This window comes from Xenopus laevis, chromosome 2L (genome assembly GCF_017654675.1).
Source record: "Xenopus laevis strain J_2021 chromosome 2L, Xenopus_laevis_v10.1, whole genome shotgun sequence".
Lineage (NCBI taxonomy): Eukaryota > Metazoa > Chordata > Amphibia > Anura > Pipidae > Xenopus > Xenopus laevis.
Genome location: NC_054373.1, coordinates 151,432,048 through 151,452,092, shown reverse-complemented (window position 1 = coordinate 151,452,092; position 20,045 = coordinate 151,432,048). Strand labels below are relative to the sequence as shown.

The 20,045-nt window shown below is 37.2% G+C and overlaps 1 protein-coding gene across 2 annotated transcripts in view; it reads right to left on the bottom strand.

The window, feature by feature from the left end:
• col2a1.L (collagen, type II, alpha 1 L homeolog) overlaps positions 1-15,363 on the bottom strand; it is a 48,732-nt gene extending 33,369 nt beyond the window's left edge. Inside the window, 15 exon segments of one of the 2 annotated variants that reach the window (NM_001087789.1) lie at positions 338-382; positions 795-848; positions 1,458-1,511; positions 2,300-2,353; positions 2,691-2,744; positions 4,280-4,333; positions 4,442-4,486; positions 5,089-5,166; positions 9,280-9,372; positions 9,502-9,555; positions 9,660-9,692; positions 9,785-9,817; positions 10,470-10,486; positions 11,697-11,906; positions 15,058-15,323. In NM_001087789.1, the coding sequence (NP_001081258.1) occupies positions 338-382; positions 795-848; positions 1,458-1,511; positions 2,300-2,353; positions 2,691-2,744; positions 4,280-4,333; positions 4,442-4,486; positions 5,089-5,166; positions 9,280-9,372; positions 9,502-9,555; positions 9,660-9,692; positions 9,785-9,817; positions 10,470-10,486; positions 11,697-11,906; positions 15,058-15,154 (975 nt within the window). In that variant the 5' untranslated portion in view covers positions 15,155-15,323. 2 annotated transcript variants of the gene reach the window in all.
• Between the last annotated feature and the right edge of the window lie 4,682 nt (positions 15,364-20,045).

The following is a 20,045-nucleotide window of genomic DNA, read 5'->3' as shown; positions in this document are numbered from 1 at the left end:
ACATTGGTTCAAAAACACAGGTGATGCACAGTAGATACAATCTCCATGAAAATTTGCACGAAAAAAGGGGAGGGGACAGGGGCGACGAACGGCAGTGGGCCTAGGGGCTCCTGCAATGTAAATCCGGCCCTGCAGGTAGATAGCTTAATTGCTTAATGGTCATGGTTTTCTAAGGGCTCTTTGACTTGTATGTAGTTCTAGACTATTGCTTTCATTTGCTGATGGCAGATTCATATTCTTTAACTTTCTCTAAAATGCTATGCTTGTACTACGAAGCTTTTGGATTTGTTTATAAAATGTTAGTAATATTGATTTTTGGTACAAGGTTCCTACATACCATTGGACCAGGAGATCCAGCTTCACCAGTAGCTCCACCTTCTCCCTAGAGATAAAAAAAGGAACAAAAATTATATAAAAAGATTTCAGTCAAGAGTAATCTCTGCAACATGACATAAACTCAGAAACAGGCATTAAGTGTATGTTTGGCAACCAGAATGGAATTACTTTGCATAGGTTGCTGTAGTGCTATCAGTGTATTCATAAGTGAATGGCAGTTAACATTTAATCAGGGCCAGTTTTAGGGACAGGTCACAGCAGGCATTTGGCCCAAGTCTATGGGGGGGTCTTTGACCGAAAATGTTTTAAATGTACAAATGTTATATAAAATATGTTATGTTTTTCTGCCTAACCTATGTCAGTGGGATTCTTGGACTTTTAATTCCTACAAAAGCAATTAATAAATTAGGAAAAATTTATAAATTAAGAAGAAATTAAGAATTAAGAAAAGAGTTTACCTTGGCACCTGCAGCACCAGCCTCACCCTTTGCACCATCAAGACCTGGGTAACCCTATATAAGAAGAGAAATGGTTATTAAATGATACAGAAAACACAATACAATTTTCTATACTGGTAACACGGAGAGTTTACATTGTATATGCTCTAGAGTTGTAAGGGAATGTGTGAAAATGAGGTTTGTTCTAAACCAGGCCCGGACTGGCAATCTGTGGCTTCTGGCAAATGCCAGAAGGGCTGCTGTAAGTTGTCATGGACAGTCACTATTTCTTGGGCTGGTGGGGGCTGTTGTGTGGCCTGTTTGGGCCTCTGTGTACCTGAATGCCAGGGCCTATTTTGAATGTCAGTCCAGACCTGTTCTAAACCATTTATGTGTCTTACCACACCAAATACACATTAGGGCAATTTGTTGCCCCCTGCCCTAAATAAATGCATTTGGTGCTAAGGAACTATATAATAGATTGGGAAGTTGTAGACTGTTTTACAGTCATGAAACACATCTACGTGAATTCCATACATCTATTCCAAGTTAGGCTCACCCAAGACACAAGACAATATATATAAAAATGTTTGTATGATACTTGGGTTATAATGATTCTTTTGTGTGAGCATGCAGAATCTCTGTCTCTAGGAAGCTTTGAAAGAGCATTAAGTGAATACAGACCCGGTGTCCTTTTACTCCTGGAAGTCCTGGGGTTCCTGGGAAACCTCTAGCTCCCTAAAAAAAAGAAGCACACATCTTTAATCACAGCAAAGAAGCAGAACCTTTATCATTATCCCCTGTGTCAGTCACCATCCCAACTATATCCTCTAATAAATGCAGTAAAGTTGTAGTTTTCCAGCATCTCTAGGCCTGAAAGTTTCCATGTTTCAGTGAGTTTTACATTTCTATAGCATTTCAGTGTCACCCAATGCTTTTGATATTTAAATATAGCAGTTGATGGCTTATAAATTATCTGCACTGTGATACAGAAGCTACAAGCCCTGGTAATCATGTCAGCTGGCTTTTCCAAAAGTGGAGTATATCTTGGTAAAACAACACTTTCTACTACCAATTATTATGTAATTTACTGAGCAAGACATTTTTGTATAATGCTTGTAATGTCCTGCTCTTAAGAAATAATTAGGTCCTTCTCTTGTCCATGTGACTAGATAATAACTATTAAGGGAAAATACACCCTGCCTATTATAGTTCATTTCCTTTAAAACACAGTAAAGTATGTGCTCGAAACCTCCATATGAACCTTCTATATGCACATGGAAATGGGAGCTGCCATATTTCCTGATGGGTAAGCTTGAACCTTCTTTATAAACAACATTATGTATTTACTAGGGATATTTTTGCTATTTTCTATGAAAAATAGACTCTTGCTCTCTTACAAGTACAAATGGCTCTGTACCTTACAGTTTAGATGCCTGGATTGACTATGTCAATTTATTCTGTCCGGCCCCCTTTATTCATTACATTCTGCTTAATTGAGATCAGTTTGATAACTGCAATTTTACCTGAGGTCCTGGGGGTCCACGCTCACCAGATTTGCCAGGTTTGCCAGCTTCACCCTAGCGTTAGAAAACAAATAATAGTAAGTTTCACTGTATATTTTAAATATACTCAAGGAGACAAAGAGAGAATTAAAAAAACACAAAAAGAGAATTGCTATTATTAAGTACTGTTCTGTTGTCCAGGGATAGCTGTTGAACTATAGCACCCAGTACCCCGGTCAAGGATGCCGGGCATGGTAGATAGCAGAGTGCCAAGTTTACCCTTACTTTAGGGAAGAGGAAGTAATTTATCATACATATAGATTGATCTAACACTGATCTAAATCTTGGTCATGGTATGGTAATACCAGAAAGGTGTAATTTGAAAAAATATGGAATGACTTTATATTCTTACATCATCACCAGGCTTTCCAGATGGGCCAGGAGGACCACGAGGACCCATAGGACCCTACAATGATAAGAGAAAAAAACATTAAGACCAAATCATATATAAACTTAAAGGTTTGAGATAAGTCCATTTAGTTCAGCCATTACAAGACTGTATGAGAGGTATAAGAGAAAAGTTTTGATTGGTTTGCATATTAATTGTAACCATTTAGAACAGGATTCCTCTTTCATGGTGAACTAACTGGGTAACCAACTAACCTACTGGATACAATATGATATTATTGTTACATTTTTATAGTAATAGGGAATGCCAATTCTTCAAATAATCAAGAATTTCTTTACAGTAGAAAAAAAAAGTTTAGTATCATTTTGCATAAAAATGAATATCACTGGTTAATGTACAGCACTGTGCATATAAGTGGTTCTATATAAGCTAAAATATGCATACATACATGGGTGTACTATAATAACGATACATGAATTCATGAATGTGGATTTAATGGTGCTATTTAAACAAAAAGATACTACTGATAATATAGTGATGACAGCAATGGTGTCCTATGGTTGCAGAAGCAGATTTCTGTCTGCACAGTACTTATGTAAGCAATAAGGGAACAAAGGGAAAGGATATGTTGTTGCAAATCCCAGACAGCTGATCACACAGACTGCATGTTCAGCTTCACCCACAATCTACAGATAAACACTGTAAACTGGAAATAAAGGTGTCTTTGCTATTCTTTGATTTCCCTTCTTTCCTTCAAACCTCCCACAGACATCCGTTGTGTAATCATATATTGTGTTTATTTACACAGTTCAAAGAGGAATGTTTGCCTGCATATAGATCCCATATGGCTGATGGCGAGGCCCACAGCTCAGTGTGATTTTAACACAATGGAGCTGCCTGCTACTCTGTTAATTAAACAGGGAATTGCAAGCCTGTGGCTTTCATCTATTGAAGTATAATTGCCAACAGTAGTTGGGCATGAGCAAAATCATAGTTCAACAATAGGGACATAGGTTGAATATTCCTTGATGGGCTCCAGGTGATGAACTCCATAAATATAATTTGGAGGCTCATATACGACTCAGATATCTACTATTTGGAAATTCCAGGTCAGTTTATGTCCAACTGACCTACAAACCACTGTTTAATATAACTGAAAGACTTTTTCCTATAGTGGAAATGAATCATTCCTTTTAGACTGATGTGTTAATCTCCCCACTCCCCACTAAGCAGATAATAGAGGGCCAAATATAGTGGATGGTACAAGAATTGTGATCAGTTAAGAAGTTTCATAGATTATGGTTTGCATAGGAATTGTATCGGATGTATCAGATGCCAATCCCAAGTACAGATGGAGTCTGTATACTTGCTACTATAAGCTGGCATCAAATAAAGGGCTCCTTTGCTTGTCAGCATCCCATAACACCCCAAAGAGCTCCATATGTAAATGGTATGCATGCAACTGCAATTTTCACAGCAGCATAGGATCAAGCAATGAACTGATTGTGTCCACTAGCAATTCTATGTGCCCCCATGGGATACATATTTATGCCCACTGTTCATGGTTATTATACATTTATCTGATTACTTACACCAGCGCCAGGTTCACCAGGTTCTCCGGGATTGCCTTGGAAACCTTGAGGTCCCTAGAGTTAAAAACAATAAATATATGTTAAGCTATGGAGTCAGTACTGATGAAAGAGAAAGAGAAACAAACTTGTGGAGAAGCTTGTTTATAGAACAGAAATACTCACAGGAGCTCCTGTTGGGCCGGGAGGTCCTCTTGGTCCCATAGGGCCCTGTAATAATAACAAATCATGATTAATGCACAGACTTTAGAATCCTATCCTGAACATGACTGAGAAGCAAATCAATAGCCTTCTGTACAGAGCCAGTAACTGTGTGCTATTTGTTTATACTGCATAACACATCTATATTTATTTGCAGCAGCCCTAAGAAGCTTTTAGCTGGAAGGCAGCCATGTTTCAAGATTCTAAGTTTCATTTACTGCGTGCCAAGAGAGGCTGCAATACAGACATTTCCTGTTGGAACTCTTTGGGGATTTTGCAAAGTAGTAGCTGCCGTCTGAATGTTTTAACTTCCAGTCCAAGACCATGCTGCCTCTAAAACAAACTGTACATTGTGTTTACCCATGAAGTATCATACTGTATGTGAAGTTTTTGGCATAGGTTTTCAGCTGAAATAGCAAGGGGAGAAAAGATCAAAGCTATTATAGCTAATTCGTCTAGTCTATGTTACATAATTTGCGTTCTGTCTTAGTACACTATGCTGCCTGTTCTCAGGGAATGCCAGTGGAATTCAAGCATGGTCTTGCTCCAGACCTCTAGGTGGCAGTGAAGTATATTTGCATGAGCCGCTGAAAAGAAAATGAGCTTCTTACCATTGGTCCTTGCATAACTCCCATTTGTGCACCACCAGCTTTTTCATCAAATCCTCCTGTCATTTGAGCAGCAAAGTTCTGCAGAAACAAAATTGGAAACATTTTTAAGGCTTGAAATCAAGCATAGATACACGTGTCAGTATAATATAATATAGTGAATAAAGTACCCCCCCTCTTGTAAAATATAAGGATATTATAAGTTGCCGAGGAGTTTCATGACCATATAAAAACACAAGGCCGAGTGTTTTTATATAGGTCATGGAACTCCGAGGTAACTTCTAATATCCTCATATTTTACAACTGGGGGTACTTTATTTATTATAATACACAAATTTCATTGAGTCATGTGACAGAAATGACATCAGAACTCACTGTTTATAACTGATGACATCAGAACTCACCTTTTATAAGGATATAATTTACAGGATATTCATGGCTTTTGTGTATTATATATGTATAATGCTTATTAATGAGCGCTGTGCTCACACACAAAAAACTATGGACCGATCCAAGAAGGAGAGGCTTGATATTGCAAATAGCGCCCCCTAGCTTTAAACACTTAAATATATCAGAAACCGAATATTATCAGATTAGATCATCTATTGAAAAGACAACATTGCATGTGTTCTATAGTATTTGTCTTTATTGTAATCATTAATCTCATCTAAATTCTAAAATTATTATTTTCAATATAGGGAATTGTTAGATGCCACTGAGCATTTTATTGGGGTCCCACTGCCTGAAATTCTGACCTCATGTGATGCAATCTAAATGAAAACAGAGGTATTATCATCTTCACATGAACATGTCAGGCATTTATTCTGTTCACATAGCCTCACTCTTCTGACTAATGGCCATTTAGATTTGAGTGTTTGATAATATTATATCCCATCATATCTGGGACTTAACATACTTTTGGAGTTTTACAGGGGAAATATTAAAAATGCAAAAATCATTACACTTCAAAAGCAGTGAAAAAGGTAAGGTTCACTGCATTGGTATGTCCTTTTTTTGTGCAGCTGTAGAGCTTACTAGAGAATAGGGGGTTATGGAGTAAAATACACAAATTTGCTCAGGTGCAGTAACATTTAACAACCAATTAGTATTTACTGGTTGCTTATTTAAAAGCAAATATCTTATTGGTTATGGGCCACTGCACCTGAACAAACTAAATGTTTTTATTACATATACACAGTAACCAATTATGAACGAAGTGTTTCCCCTGTGGATCAGCTGAGCCAGAATAATGCATGTTTCACTGTTTATATACAGACCACAGATAAACATGGGTAAGGTTTAGGCCAGAACATGTATTGTTTTCATTAAGATCTAAAAAAAACTGTTCTGCAGACTTAAATATTAAATGATGACTACACTGGCTTAGTTTATTGCAGACGTTCTAAAATGTGGGGCCTTCTTGGAGGGAGGGGCATAAATTAGTATATATTGGGATGTTGATTGAAATCATTGTATGCTACGATCTGGCCATGGATACTAATAAGTAATGCTGAAATAAGAGCATAGTCACAATATTCCACTGGATAGGGAACCTTAACTGCTAGCAACACATGTCTGCATTCCATCTTAACTGCCAACATTTTTATTTCTGAATTCCACTCAACTGAATGACATTGGACATGGCACCCTAGGTTCGCATAAAGTCTTCCTTCCTACTCCGATAATAATGAACTCATATATACCTATTCTGCAGCAATAAAGAACAGTTAGTTCAAAACCCCATATGCAACAAAAGGCAGAATGTTTGCTCAGGTGCAGCAACTCATAGTAACCAATCAAATGTTGGTGTTTAAACATGTGACCAGCAAATATTACCAATAAGATGCTGATCGGTGATTATAACTATAATGAATACTTCTCAATCTTAAGACATCCTTTATAATAACTTAGAAAATTACTTCATGTTACATTTATTTATATCAGAGTTCAACCTTTGGGCCATCATCATGGGGTTTGTAGTTCAAAAACTATTTGGCCTATGGTTTGGCAATGGGTCATTTATAGAAACCCTCTTTAAAAAATATGAATGCTCACCACACTTTGTCTAGAATCCAAAAGTCCTAAATTATGTGGTTGATTTATATAAAAAAAAAAACAGCAATTGCTACCTGCTGATTCATTGCTGTAGAAAAGGTTTCACTTATTTTTATCCCATACAGGGTAATGTAATAAACGGCACAATATTTGCAACAAGTCTAATAAGCCCTATCAAATGGTTTCGTTTATAGAAATCACTAGTAACTGCTACATGCTGACTTGCTGCTATATACTGTATTACTAGACATGTGCAACATGTATTACATTTAGTAGAGTTGTACCATTTTCTGGAGGAAAGGGGAAGTAAAATCCTCATTTTAAAATATCAATAGGATTATGTAATCAAAGGCACTAAGTTTGCCATGGGGCAGTATCCCATAGGAACCAATTAGCAGGTAGAATTTACTGGTCACCTGTTTAAATTGGTTGCTATGGGTGACTGCTCCTGGGCAAACTTAGTGCATTTTATTACATATGGGGGCAAGTGTTTTGTCTGCTTTATAAATCTGGGCACAATATTGCCTGTTCTATTGCAGGCAAGATGTATCTCATATCAAAAGATATTAGATACTGTAGGTGTACTGAAGGCAAGTAGCAAAGCTATCAATACTTTACTGCAGCAACATTTTAAATCCAGAAATGGCAGCTTTCTCTTATTAATCAATTTTGCCATTGTAGGGGTCCCTGACCGCTTGCCTACTGGTCACCACTTGAGCAAGCCCATGGAGTACCCCAGGAAGGATCCAAGATATTGGGTTTATAATATCTTTGTACAGTCCTAGCAACCTTCTTCAATAATTAGACCAATTTCATATATACTGATTTTTTTTTAGTATCTAGATGTTGATTTTGTTTTACAGAATCGTCTATTTGTCTTTAAATACCGACCATTCTTGGGAGTCAGAATTGTCCAAGGACACAAATAATAATGATATGCTCATAAATGTTACTGCTTGCATTTTCATAACATAGGACAATGTATTAACATTATCATGTATCATCTGCTGGTCTGCTATATAAAATGAAACATCTAATAGGTTGTTTTCTTTTGGTACACTGTCCCCATTGTTTCCCTAATTAAATCCGCTCAGGTGCTGCTGTATTAGTGAATATTATTACAGGATCTCTATAGATTTTCAAAATAATAATTTCCCAGTAGAAAATCAAATTAACAGGCATGCCAAAATGAATATATAAAATGAATATATTGGTAAATCATGCACTGCCCTTTAAAACAGGGGTCTCTTTTATTCTCTACTTTAAGTCACTCTACGTCTCCCTCTATTTTTAGATGTGGACACTTTTGCAGCTTTTTTTGCAGCCGTCTGCTGCTAAAATGTATATCTAGATAATGGGCCTACATGATTCATGGTAATATTATAGTATTTTAAGTAAGACTGAAAATATTGGCAATAGCGTTGCACAAATTGAAAATTGAAATATTTGGAAAAAAAGATTGAAATTGGAAAGTAATTTTAAAACTGAAGGGTCATTTGTAGGGTTACATAAATGAAAAGGTTTAAGGCAACAAAGGCCCATTTAGGCTGTACTTAACTACCTGTCCAGTATAATGATGAAAGGAGAGGCATATAAAAGGTCAGTAACATTACCCATTCTGCCTCAATTTGTAGCCAATGAAAAAGTCGTTCACATGCCTACAAATAATAATGATTTGCTTCATAGCTCCTACCCTATTTTCTTCCCCTATAATTGTTTTGTGAGGGGTTGCTATTCAGAGCCAGAGTCCCTGGCTAGTTAGGTTTCATTCCAAATGATGTGTGCTTCTGGGAGGGCAAACATTTATCTAATATTAAAAGATATGAAGAAGTGTTGGGTTGCAAATTTTTATTATAAAGCTTTCACATTGCAGACAATGCCAGGGCATATAATTTCTAGGTTGGGATAATTATGCGCTTGTATTGAGGTCAGTGATTTAAAAAAAAAAAAGGGCTGCTGGGCAGATGAGATATATTGTGTCAGAGGAATGCAAACAAACTGAGTGATTACAATGAATGACTGTTATGTGCTACTTGGTAACAGTGAGGCCTTTCAGCACTCAGAGCTGAGTTCTGAGATCTAGAGTAAATGTGAACACCACAGAGCAATGGCAAATGCTGGGTGCATTTTTCTACTTACTCCGCCAAGGCCAGGGGGTCCAGGTGGGCCAACAGGTCCTGGGTTCCCAGGAGTACCGGGTTCGCCATCTCTTCCACGGGGTCCGGGAGCACCCTAAAAACAAGAGGACAGTGTGTAATGGTTATCTACAGAGGTGTAGCATATTATTGTACTGAGCTTCTCACCACAGGAAATGTATTGTGACACTCATTTCTTTGTTAATATATTTCTAAATTCACTTACTTTCTCGCCCTTATCTCCACGTTCTCCTCTAGATCCTTGTTCACCAGAAGGTCCCTAAAATAGGATAATATATTTACCATGAAGGAAAATAAACCTTATCCCTACACAAATAATCACACATAATATCTGGGTAATGTGGTTAATATTACATGTCATACCTGTGGTCCAGGTGGTCCTCTTGGTCCTAAAACCTGTTTAAAGAAAACACACAAAGAAATGTTTATTAATTTACTTGTATAATATTTTATTTCCTTAAGAGAGAGAAAGACAGAAGGACACTTACATCTTTAATATCACCGGGTTCACCTTTCTGGCCCTGAAAATGACAACAAAAATGATAGAATTTTTAGGCCATCATTGATACTAAAGACTATATCTTAACCCTGCTATGTTTTCATGTATATATCATGTATATATCAATATCTATAGAAAGATATATTTATATTACATTTTAATTAAATGTTGACTCTGAAAGCATATGAATATGGCTGGAAGTCTTTCGGTTTAGTTCAAGTAGCATTTAGTTGGGGAAATAATTATGGATATAGAAATTATACATGCAATAACAGCACGATGGAGTCAAATTCAAACAATCAACCCTGCATATTTTTATCATGTGGCCACAGGAGGGCACACATTCTCTTTAATGTTAGGAAAATATATCATCATCAGAGCAACTATGGCTGTTTCCACTCATATGAAAATACACAAATGTCAGATGTGTAAAACATCCTACCCCACTATAAAGCCTACTTAAAAACACAGTATACTTTTGGCTTCAATATCAAGACAAAACTTTCTTGATGCTTAGGCAACATTAGGAAGACAGGTCTGAAAGAATCTGGTTCTCATAGGATTGTCTAGCTCTTCTACACTGCAGGCTAATGGTGTGTTATGAGGGTGCTTTAATATAGGGGATGTGCCACCAAGACACATAACAAAGTAAAATATAGTTAAGAGAAATGTACCTTGAGCACTCCTTGCCCTGTAAAAAAAATGATAACAAAATTAAATATTGTCACTGACTGTTAAACACATACAGAGCAACTAAACACAAAACAACATAAAAACAATGTCAATGACAATAACACACAACAGAACCAAAGTGACAGGAAGGATGAACACAGCCTTGTTCAAGTGATAGCAACCTCTCCCCAAGCACCAGAAACAAAAAAAGAAAATCCAATCAGGATCCAACCATCAGGTATGGATCTCTAATAGCAGTTCTAGAGGACTAATGAAAAGAAATAATGAACATCCTGACTTAAGCATGGAAAAGTGAATAAGCACATGGATATAGAAAAATGAAAGAAACTAAACAAATAAGTGCATACAATAAATAGAAATATGATTAGTTCCTCTAAATTCAGAGAGAAATGTTATAAGCATAAGGCCTTAGGATGCAATGGTTAGTAACAGGAAGCCGTGGAACAATGCAACGTTAAACATAAGGTTAGTATAAAACAAAAACAGTAGTAGCTCATTACCTACACAGGCCTGTAATTAAACTGATAGAAACATCATGTACCATTACAGTACAGCCCATGTAGGTAATCTGGTAAAAAGGGAAAAAAGGGAACCTCAGGTAATGTTTTTTCTTCTGCCTCTTGTGTAATGGGCTCTGTTTATTATTTTAGAAACCAAAATAGAGAGAGGGTTCTCTTTTTTTTTTTGGTAAAGGTACTAAGGTTGGTTTGTGTAGCATGTGCTAGTAACATCTCTGCCAAAAGAGTTCTTTAAAGCTTATACTTTGTGGTATAAAGCCTTAGATCAAATAAGCACATGCAGTTAAAACTCTAACTCTTTTGATGTTATCCTTAAATTAAAGGTCTATGATATAGACATACATATATAGAGCTATATTATATATATATATATATATATATATATATATATATATATATATATATATATATATATATATATATATATAGTTATAATATATAAATATATATATATATATATATATATATATATATATATATATATATATACACTTTTTTATATAGTGTATTTTTTTTCAAAGGCTGGTAGAATTCTGTGCAGTTCTATATCAGAGGCAGAAGTTTAAACTAGAGGTGCCCTTTTACTGTGCAGCAGTGACCAATGGATGCCCAGTCTGTTAGAGAAAGGCCTTTCATCCATAGGTATGCCCAAGTAATTTATTTATAAAATATAAATAAATAAATTACGACCACTGGAGGTAGAAGATTGCTCAGTTGGGCAGATGGGGCAGCACTCTCCGAAGGGGATCTCAGCATTGGGGCAATCTTTGGACTCTTCGCAGATTATATCATCGCAGAGAACAGTCCCAGTGTCACAGACACAGATTTGGCAGGGCTCGGGTTTCCACACATCTTTATCACTATACCTCTGCCCATGCTGCACGCAGCTGCCTGTATCCACTGTATCAGAGTGAGGAGGGTTAACATTGGTAAGGAAGCAGAAAGGGGAAGCAAAGAAATAAAGAAAAACATCAAAAAATCAGCAAATGTCTATACAAAGAAACGTCCATCTATCTCCATGGGATTCTGCACACAGACTATACAATAGTTTTTATTGTAGTTTTATTCTTAACCAAATGGGGGCAGTGTTCAATAAAAGCGACAAAAGTGATCTGATAGTTATGATAGTGAAGGGAGTCCTGTAAGAAATCCTGGGTGTATTTGGCTGGGGGCATTCATCCATTATATATTGGCTAAGAGTTTAGGAAGTTGTAGTATAAGATTACAACATGAACTATGGTGCATAGTTAATAACATTCTCCCTGAGGCCATTATAAAGCTAGAGTATCTGCTTTTGAAATTAGACTCCCCAAGGCATCTTCACTGTTTCTCATAAAGCAAATTAATATGCAATGGTTAAGGCTAGAAAAAGAGAAAAACTGAATAAATTGCAGCTATTTGATGGGAAAAAAATCTGTATTGATCAAGAATATTTGCTAGGAAGAACTGTACACAACAACTAGTTCTCAAATGTGTTAAAAGGTTGGATGGAATTCTGTTAATAAAGACTATTAGATAACAAAGGATGTAATATTAATCCATTGTGACCCAAGCGGTGATCTTGATTAGACTCTGCATCACTCCCGTTGGGTCCATGGCCCATGCTTGGGTAGCCCAGAGGACCCTTAATGAATGGGTCTTTTTGTAAAATACACAGAGGTCTCAATTCACATTTCACTGTCAGGGGCCAGTTTAAATAAACATGGGCAGCATTTCAACTCCATCTGGAAACCATTGCTGCCAATCCTCCCAGTGCAAATAAACCATCACAATACTGAATTGAAGCCTTTAAGCAAGGCCCTTGACTTCCATTTTAATCACCTTCAGAAATGCAGTAGATGGACCTCTAGACATACATTATAAAGGTTGAAGCATTTCCTAATATCAGTCTTCAGTAATATTTCAGTAATATTTATAAGCTTTCCTCTGTGAGGGTATAACCCCCCCCCCCCATTTTTGCTCCATTATTGCCTTCTCCTCAAGGGTTAAGGGATCATTTATACAATTAGAACATGCAAAACCTCAAGTTGACAGGTGCCAACCAAAATCTATTTTCTGCATCAGAAATGTCTAACCTTCTGTCCTCCAGCCGTTGAACTACAACTCCCAGAATCCCTCGACAACCAAGGACTGCTAAAAATTGTAGTTCAACAACAGTTCAAAGGCCATAGGGGGTCATGTCTATTTTCCAGTAATTGTATTAATGGTAAAGTATGTACTTAGCAAGTATATTATTCATCTAATTGCAACTATTATAAAACTACAACTCCCAGAACCCTCTGATTTAAGCTATGAATGAAAAGCAATATTTGACTGGAAACTATAAAGACACTAGATAAGCTGAGCAAGATTCCAGCCTGCTACTTTAGCATTTCACACATATTCCCCTTTCTACAGATGTGCATTTCAGATTAAGAAAGTTTTTTTGGAAAAGAATAGGTATTCCAATAAAAAAACAAACTGGCAAATATTCACAAAAAGATGCCTTTTCCATACTAGCAGGGCGATGGATTTACAGTCTGTAGTATGTGGAGACTTTAGAAGGACTCGTAAAGGAATTTTTCTTTTTTTCTCTAACCATTGGGACCTGCCCAAGCAAGTTGCACATTTTTCTCTAAAGAAAGAAAGCTTCCAGCATTTAACTAGAAGAATTGCCCAGATGGCTTTGTAGCCAGGTGTTCTCTCATATATTCCATTCTTTTTTGCCAGTTTTCTTTTTACTTTCTCTTCTTATTTTGATATTCAAATACAATCGAAACAATGATAAGAACAATCTAACTTGATTGCAGTTAAGATTGATAGTACCATGATTATGATCAATAATTAATAATAAAGCATTAAGAAAAGGGTAAACAACAATTTTTTCTCTTGCACACTATTCACTTCTAGAATATGAACTGCTTCTGAGTTGCCATGGAAATAGGGCTCTCTGCCTATCCTATTGTAAGAGTGAGTCTATTTAAAGGAACTACTTGGAACAAATGGAAGCCCCCTAGAATGTTTTCCAACCTTCAGGTGGCCTCGTGGGAACGTTCCAGTTCAGATTCTCAGAAGCTATCAGTTTCCCAGGAATGCAGCTTCTGTTTTCCCCTTAAACTAATAACACCTTACTTGCTATAGGCAGACGTGCAGGGCTGTGTTATGTTTAAAAAGGGTAACAAAACCTATTTTTAAGTTGCCTTTCCTCCACAGTCATTCAAGGCTCACATTTGAAGCTGTGATTTTAAACAGAAGGAACCTCAACTTCTAAAGCAACTGAGTGTCATTAAACTTTTATGGTAATTTCAGCTGTTCTCAGAGGGGATAAGGTTACACCTCTCCACTGGAACAATACTTAGCAATGACACTTACTGTACCAGAAACATATTCAGTGCATACACATCCCCATGGTGTCTTATGGACTGGAGTAATGAGCAGGCCTTTTTCACAGTAATATTTAATCATAACATTAAGTTAGGCTTCTAAACAATCCAGTTATCCGTTGTCTAAACAAGGAATATCTGGATTAAGGCCCTATGGAGGGGCTGGAGGTATAGAGTTGTAGTTCAGCTATAGCTGAAGACCACACACTGTTTGCACAACAATATCATACAGACTGAGAGGCATTTTAAAGGCTGAATCTTAAAGCTGAATCTAAATTAGAATGAAGTTGTTAATCCCATACCAATACATGCAAATTGAGGGCTGCATTGCAGTCACTTTGTTGGCCAGGGAGCAGAACATTATTTGAATAACCCCGAGTTCAGTAGCACAAGTGAAGTTTGCAGTGCAGATGCCAAGTTCCCAAACTACAGTGCGCTGGATGCTCCGACTACCCAAGGTGTAGAAGACTTGAATGGATTGGTCTCTAACACAGACATTACCAATGCATTTACCATTTGCCTTATTCATATATGTATATATACATTTTCAAAATGATATTCCCTTTTTTTTCCTTTAACCAGCTGACAGGCTTAACCCTTGCTGCAGTTCTGTAAACCATTTCCCAGGCTGATTTCAGGCTCCTCTTAGCAAGCGCATAGAAAGAACGTTAAATGAAATGGCAACTTACGGACATCTTCTTCATCTTGGCATCGTACAACCGCTAATAAAATGACTTGTGTGGCTGCGAACAGCACTAGAGTCCTTGAATCCACAAAGCTAAACATGTCTAAATATTAGACATGCAGAATCTTTGTGGGGAAAAATGTGAAGAGAAGGGGAGAAGGAGGATGGTTGTCTCCAATAGTTATCTTGTCTTCATGCAGCCAAATTCTTGGGAAAAGAAGGAGAATCCAGTACCAGGCCCCAGCAGAAACTTAGTACTAACTGCTCTGGGCCAAGGTACTGAAGTTATACTCCTGTGTTGGTTGAAGTCAACGTATATGCCCACATCTTAGTCCTCCCCTGCCCCCAGCAGAGCTGAAATCTGAGCCCCTCCACTCCTCTCTGCCCTCTCCCCATCCCACCAAACCCCTCCTTTCTTGCAGGGACCCTTTCCCTTGCTTGCCACTTTCTGTCCCCTTCTACCTCCCTCCCACTGTCCCAAACCCTCCTGCTTTCTCTCTTCCCTCCTCTGCCCCCCCCCCTTCACCTAAACTCTTTCATTCCTCTGTCAAAGAAAAAAAGTGCTACCATTTAGAGTCAGGCAGGGGAAAAAAACTGCAATTTGTTAAAGCAGGTCTCTTTTCTACAGTGAGCTTGCAGGAAAGTTTTCCTTGGGAGCTCTGCTGAAGTAGAAAAGTATAGCTATGTGAGAGCTGATCTGGGGAGGTCTCCCAGGTTCATACGGTTCTCGTGATTTTCTGGCTGTGGATCGAACCGTCTTTCACCCAGTGCCACCTGGAATATGACACTTTTAAAAGGCTCAGGGCACAGTATGTGTGTTTTCAGTTTTCTAACCCATTTTGCTTTCCTGATGCATTTTAAACACTTTTGGCATGCTAGGGACTGAATCTGTAAGATCCATCTTTTCTAATTGCTTTACTATGGATTTGTCCGTATTCTGCATTTCTAAGTGCACTAATATCAAACTTGCATGGATATTCATTTAATTCTTAACACAGAAACTAACTCATAACTGCAGTCAATTATCTATCTACAGCCATCTCTCTCTCACTGTTAGAGGTATGTCTGCATCTCTGTCTACATATTATGTTAACATTCTAATAATTATTCTCAATGTATTCTCAATCTAATTATCTATATACATCTCTGCCTATCTATCTATCCATCCCTCTCTCTCTCTCTCTCTCTCTCTCTCTCTCTCTCTCTCTCTCTCTCTCTCTCTCTCTCTCGCTCTCTTTCATCATCTATATCTATCTACTCAGGCATCAATCCTAGCACATAATCTAGCAATCTGGTTATCTATCTATCTATCTATCTATCTATCTATCTATCTATCTATCTATTGATCTATCTCTATGTATGTGACTATCTTTCTGAGCCTCCATATAGCAAGCTACTAGTCTGTGATCTGTCTGTCAAACTACCATCAACCTATTTACTTTTCTTTTATCAGTTTCTTTAACTTTCCCTGTCTGATCTGGTGCTTCTGTCAGCCTTCCCTCTCAGTTATCAGGATACTTTTTATTAGTGGCAAACCAAATATTGCTTGACTTGTTGCAGATGCATGTACTACTGTTGGCTAATAAGAGTAACATGACAAAGCAGAAGGACTCTTTCTTTATTAATGCAATCAGAAGAATGTGTAACTGTTTTCTCTATCTGAGCAGAGCTGAATGACCTTTCTATTACAGCCGTATGTTAAAACTAGGAATTAGTTTTCAGACTGATGTCAATCTGACCAGGTGGTCCTATTCAGTGGAATCTGTGGGACTTACTCTTTTTGGGCTCTAAGTGCTGAAAGGGAGGGTCAGAAATCAGATTTGATCTTGCAGAGTCAGATGTGCCATAAGCTTTTTGGAGCATTACTTGAATTAGTCGTCTTGTCAATATTACTTATTAATGGTTTTGGAAATATATGATTTAATAGCAATAAATGACATTTTCTATAATAACAGTGCTATATTGTGTGTTAGAGCATTTGGCAAAATAAAAAATGGTTTTTTTTTCTTTCATCCTCTTTTGAAAATGTCATTCTGCATATAGTTTTATTTGCATGAATTTTATTTTATATTTTGTCAAGAATGACATTTTAGTCTCACAAAATGAAGCTTGTTTTAGCTTATTCTTCTTGGTAACCTTGTATTTATCTTTCTAAATGCTTGGTGACAAATGTAAATGATACATTGTTGCTATACGTGCATTTTGATCATTTATATATCATTTCAAATAAATGTACAGTTTGCATTGCTGTTGAAACAAAATCAATAAATGATTTATTCTTCATAGCTAAGTTGATTCAGTATTCAAAGGCACATTTAATTCTTTAGTTTAATGCACATTTAATTGGGCAATTATTAGCACCAACATTTTTGGGTGGTGGCATAGCTTGGACAGAAAAGTACCATGTTCAAATTGCAGATTTTCTGTCCTTTTAGTTGCTTTTCCTCTTACTTGTTTATTGGTTAAATATACCTAATGGGTGTCACAGGTTCTAGCCAATTAAAATAAGAGCTGCTCAGCCAATCACTTTTCATCTGAGAGGTTCAGAGGCACCATTGTGTTGACACATCTGCCTTATACGAGTGGATTCTGAGATATTTTTGGTGAAGTTCTTTAGATATCACTTACTTAACACTGGTGTTTCATATTTTCATTTTAATTAAGGTTAAAACAATAATTGCTGTGGAGTTCAACGGAGGATAAAAAGATTTTGGTGATTTTTTATTTTTTCACTCAATTTAAGAAACTTGAATTTATTGAATGCAGAATTATAATCACATCTTTCATCTTATTATAAATGAAGATGACCAAATTAAGTTAGCAAGAACATGGATGCAAAGAAGTATAATTTCCACTAGAAATAGCCAAATGTCAGCTGTTTCAGGGCTTCACATCTGAGCATCTTTAGCAGCCTAGCAGGCAGGGGGGGTTGGGAGTTCTAGTTTTACAACCACTTTAGTACTAAATGTGTCCTATGCATGTTTTATGCATTCCAATGCAACCAATTTGACAAGTACTAGTTTTTAACTAGCCACCCCTTAATGAACCATGGAAATCAGGAAATCTTAGTAGATGTTACAGAAAATGCCCTTGTATGCAGTTCCTGTTCCATCATCAGGCATAAGCATAACTTTGCACATAATGAGAAGCAGTTAGAGTGTATGAATAATCTCATTGTATCTAGTCTTGCACTTTGCGGTGCAAGTATAAGGCCAACAGTGTAAATGCTATATCATGGGCGCTGGAGACTCCAGCTGAACAGTGGATGATTCATTTACCTGTGCTTGCTCTATATTCTTACATCTGTAATCTGCAGTCATCTGCAATGAGCACAGAAATGGTCATGTACTGATCTCTGTCAAAATATAGGGGAAACAAAAACAATATGTATTTTTTAATTTCTTGTATTGTCAAGCAAAATTAAATTTCTCCATTTATCAGTAAATGAAATGAACCTTGTATGGTGGAGTAAGGAATAGCATCTTCTTTAACCCTGCCCTCGTGAATGTGAAGCACCCTATAAAAGATACTATTACTGTATAGGAAGTTTTCCATTCACAAGGGCAGGGTGTGGCTGTGGTTAGGGGGCTGTCTTAAGAAGCTTCCTTTTCCTAGTCAAACAACCAGAGCCCTGCAGACCTGAAGTCTCATTTAGAAATGCAATGTGCCAAAATGAATGTAAAGTAGTGTTCCATGTAATGCTATTTGTTAATCCTTTCCAATTTTGGGCAGGTTCAGTCTAATCTGATGAATGGGGGACAAGTGCTAAGTACAGGGAGTAAGGGACAGAAGGAAACCCTGAAATTAACACCTGCCACAAGCTGGCGGTAATTCCTGGGCTCCAGTACCATTTGGCACCAACTCATTTGTGTCTACATTGATTTATACTGTGCAAGGTGTGGTGAACACTATTTAAAAGGTACATACACTAAAATACACTGCATTGATGGTAAAAAGAAAAATGGAATGGATCTCTAATATATAATACATTAACATATTAACATAAATTCTGAAGAGGTGAGATAGCTACAGAGAGTTCCTTAATAGAGAAAGCTATGCTTAATTTCTTCCATACCAGCTATCTTTGTTTGCATAAAGCTGCAAAATGGAATGCGTCATTGTTTGCATTAGTGTGCAGGGGCGTAACAAGAGCATGCTAGGACCCCAGCAGAAAAACTTTCGGGGGACCCATTGCGCACAGCTACTCCCGCATGCAACCCACCTCCTTTTACAACCCCCTTTTCCCGCCGGAACCAAAACTTGACTCCAAGCCAAGAATTCAAAAATGGGCACCTGCTTGGACAACTTAAACTGACTATGCAAATGCGAGTGCACATGGTACCTTTTATTACAAGTTCTGAAACTGGACAGATTTATATTACCTTACTGCTTAACAGAGAATCTTTAAAGGTTAACCATTTCACTGTTCCTGGCATCAATTCACCTGGTGATGTTTGTTCCCAGTATTTTTGTAGATTTATGTGGTAAGTAGACTCCATTGGTCTCATCTAAGAAGCCATATAGACATTGATACGATACACAAATTAAACGAAACAGCCACAAATGGCATTTCACTGTTTACATGCCCCACTCTCACACATTTGCCTTCCTAAGCATTGTGATCAAAAATATGTTTTATTCTCTATATCCCTCTATTGAGGGGCATATTTACTTAGGGTCAAATATCGAGGGTTAATTAACCCTCGATATTCGACTGTCGAAGTTAAATCCTTGGACTTTGAATATCGAAGTAGAAGGATTTAGCGCTAATCGTTCGATTCGAAGGATTTTAATCCATCGATCGAACGATTTTCTTTCGATCACAAATTGGCTAGAAAGCCTATGGGGACCTTCCCCATAGGCTAACATTGAGGTTTGGTAGGTAGCTGGTCGAAGTTTTTTTTAAAGAGACAGTACTTCGACTATCGAATGGTCAAATACTCGAACGATTTTTACTTTGAATCGTTTGATTCGTAGTCGAAGGTCGAAGTA